Genomic DNA, 11,949 nt, shown 5'->3' with positions numbered 1-11,949 from the left:
AAGCAAACTGCATGTTTTGTAGATAGAGTCTGCTTATGGGACTGATAACAGTGTTAGAGTCGTCAATGATTCTTGCTTGCGCTTAGTCTTAGAAAATCCAAGGTCTCTGTTAAATTCCTTGCTAATTATAAAGAAGGGCCAAAGACAAAGAGGACTGTGAAAAACAACTTTGTGATGTCTAAATTAACTTGATTCACAAACTCTGGCGCCGGAGGAGAGAGAAGTCCAGTGAGAACCAGAACAACATCTTCTCCTTGGGGCCACCTGCACTTGCCCACAAGGCCTCTCAACCACACTTGCGCAGAAGCACAATTATGGGGGGATTGCGACCACTAGAGACCCCCAGGGACCACCAAAGACCCTTTCCCCAATTTAGTACGCATGCGCAAAGACAATTACATAATGTATTAGCATATGCATAAGTTCTTGGAATAGGTGGGCTTTTCTTGGAATTATATGAATATTCATTTTTCTGTAATGTATATATGTATGCTTTTGTTCCTAGGTGTGCATGCTAGGAGAGATCCCCCATGCACCCAGCGCTGCAATAAGCCAATGTCGGCTTTCTAAACTATCATTTGCTTTAGAGAGTTTTCTTGGTTGCTGTTTTCCGGTAACACAAGGGCTGCAAAGGTATTTTTATTTAAAGCTGTGCTTGTGTTCCACGATAGGAGATCTCCAGGTTGTTTCTACATTACTGTTGTAAAATGTTGGTACGTACCAGATCTCGCAGATGAGTAGGATCTCGCTGCATTTGCAATTGAACACACCTCAAAACTCCACTTACTAAAGCACAGCCATCTCATGGCATTACCCAACCTTACTCAATATTGATATGAAATATTATTTAATACCCTGTCATTTCATAAAATATAAATTTATGATACAACAGTCCGGTGTAGGGTTTGAGCTGGCCGTTGGAATAGGGCATGTCCTTCGTGGATTGAAGAGCCGTGCCGGTGACTGCAACCCTTCCTCGTTAAATCACGGGAATCTCTATTTTTCCTTTTGTTTCGGCTGGTTTTTGTTGCTTAACCCGGGCCGCAGGTTCGCTCTGTTGCGGGTCCCGCCGCTCGCCCCGGCCCCGCCCCGCAGCCAGCGCGCGCGCCAAAACCGCGCGCCGCCGCGCTGGATTCTCCCGCCAACACGCCCCGGGGCGGAGCCGGGCGGGGTGGGGCGGGGCCGGCGGGAGCGGGCTGAACCATTACGCCGGGGGGGTGGGGTATAAGTGTCCTCGGCGGACAGTGCCGGAGGCGCCGGGGCGGGGAGTGTGTCTGCTTTGCTCCCACCAGCGGGCTCGGCGGGGCGGGCGGGGAGAGGCCGCGGGCTGGCGGCTGCGCTTTCCCCCTTCTTCTTCTCCCCCCCGCGAGCCTGTCCCCATGGAGGGGCCGGCGCAGGCGCCCCGCGGGGCGGCGGGGCGGGCGGTGCCAGTCAGCGCCGGCGGGAGATGCGAAGGGGCTGAGCGGGAAGGACGGCTGCTCTCCATCACCTCACCGCGCCGCCCGCCGCTCCCTCGCCGCCCGCTGCTCCCTGCAGCCCTCCCGAGCACACCCTGCGCCATGTCCTTCCGCCAGAGGAGCCCGCACGGCGGCACGAAGAGCAGGTAGGGCCGCCGCGGGCTGAGGCGAGCGGTGGCGGTACTGGCACTCGTCCTCCCCTTCTGCTCCCCGCGCCCCGGTCGCGGAGCGGCGGACAGCGGCGCGCCGCCCTCGCTGCCCGTCCCTCGGGCGGGAACCGCGGCCCGCGCGCACCTGCGCGTGGCCTCCCCGCCCGCCATGTTGGCCCGCGGGGCGGCCGCTCGCCCCTCGCTGAGGTGCGAGTTCCCCAGCGCAAGCGAAGCTGGGCCGGGCCGCCGGGAGGGAAGCGGGGCTTGAAGCTGCCGCTGGGGAAAGGGGTGTAAACGGCCGGGTCTGCTGCGCCCCGCGTTGTGTGCGGGCGCGGGTTGTGGGGCCGGTAACAGCGGAGCGTCCGCAGGTGGGAGAGCCGAGAGCGTCCCTCTGAGGGGCTCCGAAGGCCCGCACCCGCTTGTGTCGCTCATGTCGCCGCTTGATGTGTTGGAGTAACGTGAGTAAATAAACTACTGCTTACGCACGCGATGATGTTTCAAAGAGAGGTTAATAAAATAAAACCACCCAGCACGCTCACCTTGTCTTGTCTGCTGCCAGCCCACAGCCCCCGCCTCGCTGGTCCCAAGGAAGGAAACGTGGCGCAGACGGGAAGCGGAGGAAGCAGAGTGAATCCGATTCATCCGTGTTTGAGGAAAGCAAGTACAGGCCTTCTGACGACAGGCTGGACAGGTAGGCAATGCTGGGGATAGAAACAGCTCTCTGCTCTCTTGTTCATCAGGAGCTGTTGAACTGACTGGTGTACTCGGTTTTTCAAGTCCTACCTGTTCATAAATCACTCATCGGCTGTAAATAGCTGGTCTTAAAGGAGAGAAAAGAATCTAGTGCAGTGTTCTTATATGGGAGTCATTCACTTCTTAAGAATGAACATTTTTCATTCTTATTTTGAATTATATTTGTAATTTTCTGTCCTGTTTCATGCTTGCTTACTGCCATTTATCATGAAGCAATAACTGCACAAGCCAATCATGCTTCTTTGTGGATATAGGCTGTACATACTATTGTGGCAAAATTAAACGAGATGACAAATTAAAAATTGGAGTCTTAAAAGTTATCTGTCTTCACATTTCTGAAGGCAGTACAGACCATCGTGACAAGTTGTATCTAAACATGTCAGCATATATGGGATGGGGTTCACTTATGAGGTCTCTCACTCTGTTCATACTACTGCTTGCTGCCTTCCTTACCATTTCCCAGCACATGTAAACATCAGTTTAGTGAAAGTATCTTATTTTATATCACTGTCTACATCTGAGCTGTTCATGCCACAGTCCCTTTTATCAGTGGATGGGACTTGGGGCCTGCAAGCCCAGTTGATTGAATCTCGATTTCTAATCTAGAATGAGATGGATTGTGCCCTGTAACTACCCATTTTTCTTTGCTGATAATAAGCCGGGAAGGCATTGGTCAGTGGCTCAAATTACAATATCCCGAGTAAATGAAATTAATTTCAGGAAGTGTGTTTGAAGAGGAGTACAAAGATGAAACTTTACAGATTGCTTCATCAGTTTCAACCTAAATAAGCAATGCTTTTGTGTGTCTTTCAGTATTGAACTGAACAGATGCTCTTCCTGGTTTAGTTTGGATTCAGCTCTGATCGAAGTTGTGCTCTTCCTGCGCTAAAGCTACTTTTTGTTTATGCCAATTCAACATTGTCAAAATAAAATTTTAAAATGGGAAGAGGATTGGGATGGAGACTGGGTCATACAGCAGATTCATAAGGAGGATGGTTATAGCCTTGTTTTTCTGCCCCTCTGACAGAGTTTGAGCACCATTTGCAGTCCTAGCACAGCACCAGAGCTTCTCACCAAATGCAAAAGGGCACGTGGAGATGAGTGTCTGAAGAAACTTAGACACTAAGCTTAGTATGTCTGGCACCAGAGCAAATTAATCAAAAGAAAAAGCTGTGGGCCCTCCTATATTCTCCCTAATTCTCTGTATACACAGCACAGATACAGAATCAAATGATTGAGGAAAAAGCTCAGATGGTGGGACTAACCATCTGGGTACTTCTGAGATTGCGCTGTTCTCTGCCATGGGAGAGCAGTAATTGAATGTGGCCTGCATTTGTTGCAAAGTTAGACATCGATATAAGCAAATGCTAAAAATCCTGGTAGGTTGAACAGATATTTGCAGAGGGCCCTGTACTGTTTGCTATGGATTCTTAAATTTCCTGAGTTGGTAACTGGGTTTCATCTCAAAAGAACTTTTAGTTTGAACTTAACAAAAACGTCAAAGTAATGCAAGCCAATTTCTGAGCTGGGAGCAGGGAGGGAGTTGGGACTGGTTTTAGTGCAGATGGATCTAATTCCCTGACTTCAAGGGACGACTTTGCACAGAATCCTGGTAAGTCTCCAGAGCGTTTCCTGATCCACTGGTCTGTAGGATATGGTTTTGAGTTTGTACTTTAGGAAGATCGGTCATCAGGACAACAGAAACTGGAAAACCTATTTAATAATCTGAATGTAGGCAATTAATGTTGTCTGGGAAGGAATATCAGCTTATTCTCTTGCAACAGTCTAAATCTACTTGTGATACTAATAGGCTACAATAAAGTTGTTAAATACCAGTTTGCAAAGTCATAGCAAATCTCAATTTACTAGCTAAAAATTGACTGCTTTTTTTGTGCCTTTACTGGCTCTACTAGGTATATTTTCACATGGAGAAACTCCTGGTGCTATCATGTAATTTTAATTAATTAGCTGTACAATTCAATTCTGTGTTCTAACTTTTGTCTCTTAGATAGCTAATGAGTCTGCAATCCTGAAAGAATAAATATTTGTTAACTCATTTAATGGAGTGAAAATAAGTGAGTAAATGAGTAAAGTTGGTATTTCACGCACCGTTTTCTGAAGGACGCCGGCTTAAAGTTATTGAAAGTGTAGTCTAGGTTATATGCTACAGTGGTATGTTTCTATAGATATCTACACAAACTTTTTAAGAAAAAAAACCCCAAAACCAAACCCTAAACCACACAACCTCAAGGTGGAACTCTTGACTGATGTTTAATTTTACAATGATGACATTTTAATGGAACACTACAGGAATTTCACAGCCATTGTGAGTACTATAAATGAATATATTAAGTAGCTATCAAGCTGGGAATGAGGGAGATGCTGGGGGTGGGAAATACGATAAAATAAAATTTTAATGTAGAGGCTTTTTTTTTTTCTTTCTAGTTTTACAACACCAGAAGGCCCTGGACCCCTTTCCCGGTGTTCAGACTGGGGAACTGCAGTGGAAGAAGATGAAATGAGGACCAGTGTTAACAAAGAAATTGCAAGGTACCCATGGGTGTTTAAGATGAAGTGGGTAAAGGAGGGGAAATGGTAGTTGTCTTGTAGAATCTGTATTGACCTTTTATTTTTAACCTCACCATTGTAGTAAAATCAGACCAACCGTAGCACCTTGTCTGCTCCTTTTAGGTCAGCTTTGGCTTAAGTCCTGCGGCAATGACATAGCATACTCTCTGGAGAGTTATGTGTGTCACTAAATATCTCCCTTTTGGAAGAATCCTTTCCTAAATCTCTTAGATTGAATTACTTTGAATGTCCTTTCACTAATTACTGTTTTTGCATATCATTGTTATAAAAAGAATCTTAGGGAAAAAACTTAGGAAAAGAAAATCATCGGATTTTTTTTTTCAGGAAAAAACTGAAACATCAGTTCTGTAGTGGAAAGGCATTTACAGTGTCTGGGTTGACTTCTTCAGGCCTGCTGCTTAGCTGAGAAGTAAAACCAGCTCTGAACTGTGACAGTGCAGCCTTACATGTTCTCTTTGTGTATATTCTTAATATGGATTTGTACTCTTACAGATACAAAAGAAAACTCCTGATAAATGAATTTTCAAGAGAAAGGAAGTCCTCCTCTGGAAGGTAGGTTAAATTTCTAGCTTAGCTGAGGAAAATCCTGACAATAGGTCTGAATTTTCACATACGCCATTGTTGCTTCTGAAAGCACTCCGTTTGAAATAGTTCATCTTAAGTCTGCTCTAACATCGTAGTTCAGTAACATCCCAAGCAAGCATTCATTTGAAAAGTTTTAGCATGTTTCTTTTTAATCTTCTACACGTGGGTTTGTTTGAAGGTCGCTTGTTTTCTAGTACTCCCAAATTTACAATGTTTTTTCTTTAGTTCTGATTCAAAGGAGTCCACTGTAACAGTAGAACTTGAGACGGATGAGGTGGTTTTAATGAGAAGACAAAAACAGATAAACTATGGAAAAAACACAATTGCATATGATAGATACATTAAAGAAGTTCCTAGGTAAGCTGCTTGAGTTTCTGGAAAGCTAAATGTTCGATTGTAGGTCATTCCTGTTCTTTAGAAGCATATTAACATACTAAACTTGGTACCTGAGGCATTCAAATAGAAGGCATCTACAAGTTAAACCTTTTAAGACATTTTTTAACAGATAACTGACACTAACAATCAAATGAGGCGTGGATTTTATCTTTTTTTACTGGTTGATATATGAGGAATATCCCTTCAAACTTTCTGATGCTGCAGAAATGGAAGTGAAAGTTCTTCCAGTTATGCTTGTCAACTAGAAGAAATGAAACTGCTTTTTGCAGTCAGTTTTCTCATTAGGAAATGAAAAGACAAAATGGACAACAGTTGCTCTTACGTTTGGAATATGTTATATGCAGAAATTTCATGCTTAAGTTTTTGGAGCTAAGATAATCCTTTTTTTTTTTTTTATTTGATTTGAAGACAGAAAAACTAAAATATTCATATGGAGATGACAGCTTTTCACTTGGGTGCTGGAATTGCGCAGTCGTCTTTTTCTCATAAACACTTAGGCTCATTGCAACCCAGCAAATTCTGTGTAGCAGGCAACCAGTCTTAACATAAATCAATCTTAACAAAGCTATATGATATGTCTGTGTGAAAAGCATTAATGAATTTTTCATGTCTGTTATCTGAATAGATGCCATCGTATACCAGGAGTTCATCCCAGAACTCCAAATAAATTTAAGAAGTACAGCCGTAGGTCATGGGACCAGCAAATTAAACTGTGGAAAGTTGCGTTGCATTCCTGGGATCCACCTACTGAAGAAGGATGTGATCTGCAAGAAATGTATGTATACAGTATTCAGGATACCTTTATAGAAATTAATATATAAAATCTCATGTTAAAAACCAACTCCCAGCATAGCCTGTTTTTGAGACAAGTCAGTGATTGCTGATTATTTTCATTAGTTACTTGTCCCACACTTAGTGCTATTCAGTTCCTTCTTGGTCAAAATATGCAATAGCTTTCTGGACTTAGTTGGTGGGACTAGACTTACCCAGTGTCGTTGAAGGGCATACATTATATCCCTCGCTTCTTTAAGGTATGTCCACTTGGTGAAATCAGAGCTAATTCTGCAGTGCTATATAAAAGAAAACATCACACTAGCAAGGCAGGCTGATTCTTTCAGAGCGGTCTGCAGATTAATCTGTTGTAGAAGCAGTGCTGGAGAGTTCTCACTGATTGACTGATGTCATGAATGTTGACCTTGGACCAATACAATGTATGAGAACCTGCCTCATAGCCTTCTCACTTGCTAGTTCAAGAACAGTGGTATAAATTCTTGTTTCTTGAGCAGAGAGGAGGAAAGAAGTACTTGTAAAATCATCTCAAGGTACCATTAAATTAAAAGCATGGCCACAAGTGTTCACAGTCCAAGCTACTGTGGTATTCTGCTCTAGAAGATGTAGAATAATGCAACTAGTTGTTTTCCTCTGTAGAAAGCAATAAAGCTGATCAGGGAACGTCCAAAATAAAACTGGGACTACAGAATGAAGGGGACACAGATGTAACTTAATTCCTCGGGAAAGAGTTTTGTGGTAATAAAAGTACTGTTTTTCCCTAACAGTGATGCTGATTTTAAAACCAATATGGAGCAACAGGACCTAAAAGCAAAGGCTTGCTTTTAGCTTCCTTTCACTTGTAATCGATGTGAGGGGAGTTGGTGTTTCAGCTTGAAGCCTACTGTATACGTTGGTGTTGAAATACTAGTTTATCTTCAGATGCTGGGGTCTAGTTCTGTGTCTAGTGGATATTAAATCTTGTGTTGAAAAACAAATTGATGAAAACCTTGTCTGAAAAAAAAAAATTTCCGTGCTTTTCCATAACATTTGTCCTCATTTGTATTGAGGCATTGTTTGAGTGTTGGGTATTTGTCTTTGACGAGTTGCCATATTCAATCTCAAGACTGTAATTTAGTCCTTGGCCATTTTGGCTGTATTGAGTTGACCTGCTATTCTGTTTGATCTCCACAGGTTGTCACCACTGTCCCTATAATCTCTGTAGGTCTCTTTGTTGTTGTTTGGTCATCATTTTCAGAACTGCACCTACAAAGTGCAACTTGCTAATAAAAAGTTGAATTTGTTTTAAACTGTATGCTTTTTAATTATTTTACAGTAGTCCTGTTGACCTTGGTGAGATGGAGACAGAATCTGTTGGAAGCAATTCTACTGAATCTCAAACGAGCTGTCAAGATAATGATGTAAGCATATCTGTCGTTTGCATAAATTTGTTAATAATTGGTCCATTACTTAGAGTTATACCCAGAGTAGCCTGAATAAGTGAGAAATTCCGTAATCTGCTGTGTTTAGAGACTGTATAAAGCTGAGTGATCTTTAAATTCAGGCATTTTCCCAGCTATAGCCAATATCTATCTATAGTCTGAGTTCAGAGTTAGAACTTATCTCTGCCATTTGAGATTGTCACTTCTCATTTTTCATAGCCTGCGAAAGAAAATTTATCTGTTCAAAGCATGTCAGTTATGAACTGTGATGTACAGTGGAAATACTACTTTAGATTGCAATATCTAATGTTAAAACAGGATGTAATTTTCCTGGCATACTCAGACTTTTTGAAGTAGGCTCTTTTTATGTCCAGACAGCATTTAGTACAGCTAACCTTCAGTAAAGATCTATTTAGTTTACAGCAGTAACCTTCAGTAAAGATCTAGGAATGTTTTTCTTACTGGATTTTTTTTTCTCTGATGGATATTGAATCTGTAAAATGTTTTAATGTATGCATATATAGATCCTTAAAACACTTGCAAGAAATCTTAGATTGTGGTCAAATGGGCAGAAGCCTTCATTTAAATCTCTTCAATCTTAAGACTAGCCTTGGGTTTTTGTATGGCCCTTGAAGTGTTTGTAAGCCTCTGTTATAGGGTGGTCTAAATGAATTGCAGAAGTTAAATGAATTATTGCATAACTAAACCTGTATTTAACTGCTAATTATTAACTGACTTTGTATTTCAGGATACCTGTTCTGGCACTCCCACCAAAGTTAGACATGTTGACTATCAAGCAGAAGGTGAATTTGACTTGGAAGTGTGTTTGAGTGAACCACTTAAAGATTTTGATACTGTGAGTTAAATAGTCTTGTGCAAACTGTTTTAGAGGAAGTTTCTTTTAAATTTGAGAGGTTAGCTTGATTCATAAACTGTTAATAGTAAGAAAGCTTAAGCAAAGTTGAAGACTGTTCTCTAAGTTGTGGTTGGTCTACATATTCTCTGGATCAAACTTAATGTAAAAATGCAATTAAGTTTTGTGACTTGTTTTTAACTTTTAATTTATGTATATCAGATTTGTTTTATAAAACCTTTCAATAGAAAAAATAGCCAAAGGCAGTGCTATCCTCAAGTAATTATAAGTAGTTCAGCAAGATCTTACTGATTTCCCCCCCACCACCACCATTGTGTCCATAATTTCAGTTGTCCACCTGCAGATCAAGAGCAAAGTAGGGAGATATTTTTGAGCATCTGTATGTTACCTTGCTTTTCCATCTGGCTCTTCTACAAAGATCTGACTTGAAGCAATACAAGTGGTAGCTGAACCATACTGTGGATTAGTACTAGTAAACTCATCTATTGCAGTTATTTACTGTAAGATTAACTGCCTTAGCTTTAAAAAAAAAAACTTTATTTGCAAAAATGTTTCAGAAACAATTGGAAATTAAATACTCTCAAGAAATTGGAGGTCAATATGGTAAAGCCTTGGCAATAATGCTTTAAGAAGCAGTAGTCTGAAATTTGTAAATAGTCATGAGTCATTTGTTAATACAGTTAAGAAAACAACATTTAGGGAAAGTGCTTGATTCTTTTTAATTTGCTGATTTTAAATGTAAAACTGTTGTAAATGATAACACTGTACAGATTTTCTGCTGAAAGCAGTTAATGTTTCTATTGCTTTTGTATGGGATGTTGCTGGAAAATAAATGGAATTGCATTTACTTATGACTCTTCAACTTCATTTCCTGCTAGTGATGTTCCGTGGATAACAAAATGCAGGAAAATACTGAAAGCCATGTATCTGAGCCTGATATTGATACTAGGCTGGGATATGTGTGTGTTAGCACCATCCTCGGACTTTCAGGGAGACCTTAAAAACTATTTATGTGCAGGCCACTGGAGTGAATTTAAGGCTTAGTTATAATGGGTAAGGCTGTTGTTGACCTTTTGCAGACTCTTTAGAAGCAGTTTAGTTTAGTAGATGTCCATTAGCTGGTTACCAAGTTCTGTTCTCTAGAAAAACTGCTAGAAGAGCTAGGTGGACACTTCAGTCTTCTTCAGGACCTTTTGTTAAAGTCACCTCACATGGTTTTATCTCTACAATGGAATTTCTGGATGTTGGCGTTACAACACTGTCAGGCTCAATGGACACTCAAACTTTTCAACTCAAGTGAGTATCCTAGCTGTAAGCAATACTACTAGCTATCCAATTTGTTAGGCACTCTTAAAACCTGGTGGGTTGATCTGATGGGGAAACTTCCAAGAGGAAGCAGTGGCGTTGGGATAAGGTTGGAGCTACGCTCTGGTGTTAAGAAGAAAGCCTTCCTAGCATGTATTTTTTCCAAAGAACGTAGCAAAGTGATAGTTCGTTTTACTTACTACCTGGAGTAAGCCCTCTCTCTCTCTCCTCCCTAGATCATTTTCCTTATGGTACATTTTCTGGCCACACTGTCCCTGTTTGTTCTTAAGTGTTTTTGTTGTGTAATACTGAATTGTAGCTTGAGCTGCAATTTGCTTTGGAACTTTTTTCCTATATCCCCTTCAATAAAAGTGGTCTTAAGGTCAAGCCAAACTCTTTCATGTCTAACTAGAATCATTTGATGCATTTACTTAAGGCTTCTACATAATGGCTAAAAGGGGTTTAACCTAGACTTCCCAGGTAGCACAGTAACTGTTCTGAGTGTCTCTGTTTTTAACTTTGATGATAGGCCTGACAGACGATTGCACATGAAGTGACTTGGGAACACTGTTTCAAGTCTGGCTACTTACTGTTAAGTTTTTTAATGGTTAATGCATCTAATTTGAGTCAGACAGTTCAAGCTTAACGCAGGTCTGTCTCTGTGCCTCTTGACCATTAGTAACTAATGGTACTAAACTATTTTAATGAGTGTTTTTTTGAGAATGTGTGTGTTACTTCTGAATGTTTTAAATGTCAAGTAATGAGTAACATAAAACCAAGAACAAAACCATTCATGTCTTAAATAAGCTGCAAATAGTTCATGCAGCTGAACACCAGCCTAGAATAAAGTCTTAATGTTAAATGATGTGTTTCTACCCAGTGTGAAATGAGTAAAGCAAGACTTCTGTTGAAAACTACATATTGCGTACCTGGAAACTAGTATTTTACGTCAACTTGGTTCTGTCTTCAGAACCTTTGAGTGCAGGTTAGTAGTTGCCACTTAGATTTTGTCACAGTTTGCATGTTATTAGGAGACACCAGGTGCTCGTGCTGCTTATACATTTGCTGCAGTGAGTAGTAATACTCAAGCTGTCTGGTTTGGTGGTGTTACACTGGCATTGTTATGCAGTCAGTTAGGTGATCAGTGCATTGGCTTCTAGTCATGCTATTCTTAACCTCAGGCTATATTGAAATTTTGCACAAATGAAGTGGCAGAACTTTCCAAGGGTACACCGAGGCTGTTCAGGATATCTTAAATGAATTTAAATCCTGAGGTATTAACAGATACATGTAAACTGGTCTCCTGAGTAACACTGGCCATAAAATACCACCCTAAATAATCCAGGAGTGAATCAGTAACTGTAATCCTTTATGTGGAGAACCCGAATGAGGCAGTAATTGGAGTCCCTATGCTAGAAGAGAAACAATTAGATGAGATTTTCAAGGGGGGCAGGGGGTGGTTGCGTGTTAATCTGTACCTGGGTGTGAGAACAGCCAGTAGAATAATTTTTTTTAAGTTTTTCTACACCACTGTAGCTAGCCAAACAGGTTGGATGAGTGGAATATTCAGAAGATTGTTTAGAGGCTTCCAAAGGGTAAAGTTACTTACACCTGGTTTCTAAATAAGAATA

At 41.3% G+C, this 11,949-nt stretch overlaps 1 protein-coding gene across 1 annotated transcript; it reads left to right on the top strand.

The window, feature by feature from the left end:
* Positions 1-1,401: 1,401 nt before the first annotated feature.
* On the top strand, positions 1,402-9,822 carry SLBP (stem-loop histone mRNA binding protein). Its single transcript, XM_068403585.1, has 8 exons — positions 1,402-1,603; positions 2,166-2,297; positions 4,805-4,909; positions 5,441-5,500; positions 5,759-5,890; positions 6,555-6,704; positions 8,034-8,118; positions 8,888-9,822. Exons 1-8 carry the CDS (start codon positions 1,560-1,562, stop codon positions 9,002-9,004), a joined length of 825 nt encoding a protein of 274 aa, XP_068259686.1. The 5' UTR covers positions 1,402-1,559; the 3' UTR covers positions 9,005-9,822.
* Positions 9,823-11,949: the final 2,127 nt, after the last annotated feature.

The sequence above is a fragment of the Nyctibius grandis genome, chromosome 6, assembly GCF_013368605.1.
Source record: "Nyctibius grandis isolate bNycGra1 chromosome 6, bNycGra1.pri, whole genome shotgun sequence".
Classification (NCBI taxonomy): Eukaryota; Metazoa; Chordata; class Aves; order Nyctibiiformes; family Nyctibiidae; genus Nyctibius; species Nyctibius grandis.
The sequence above is the reverse complement of the archived record's forward strand: the minus strand, read 5'-3'. Positions and strand labels throughout refer to the sequence as shown.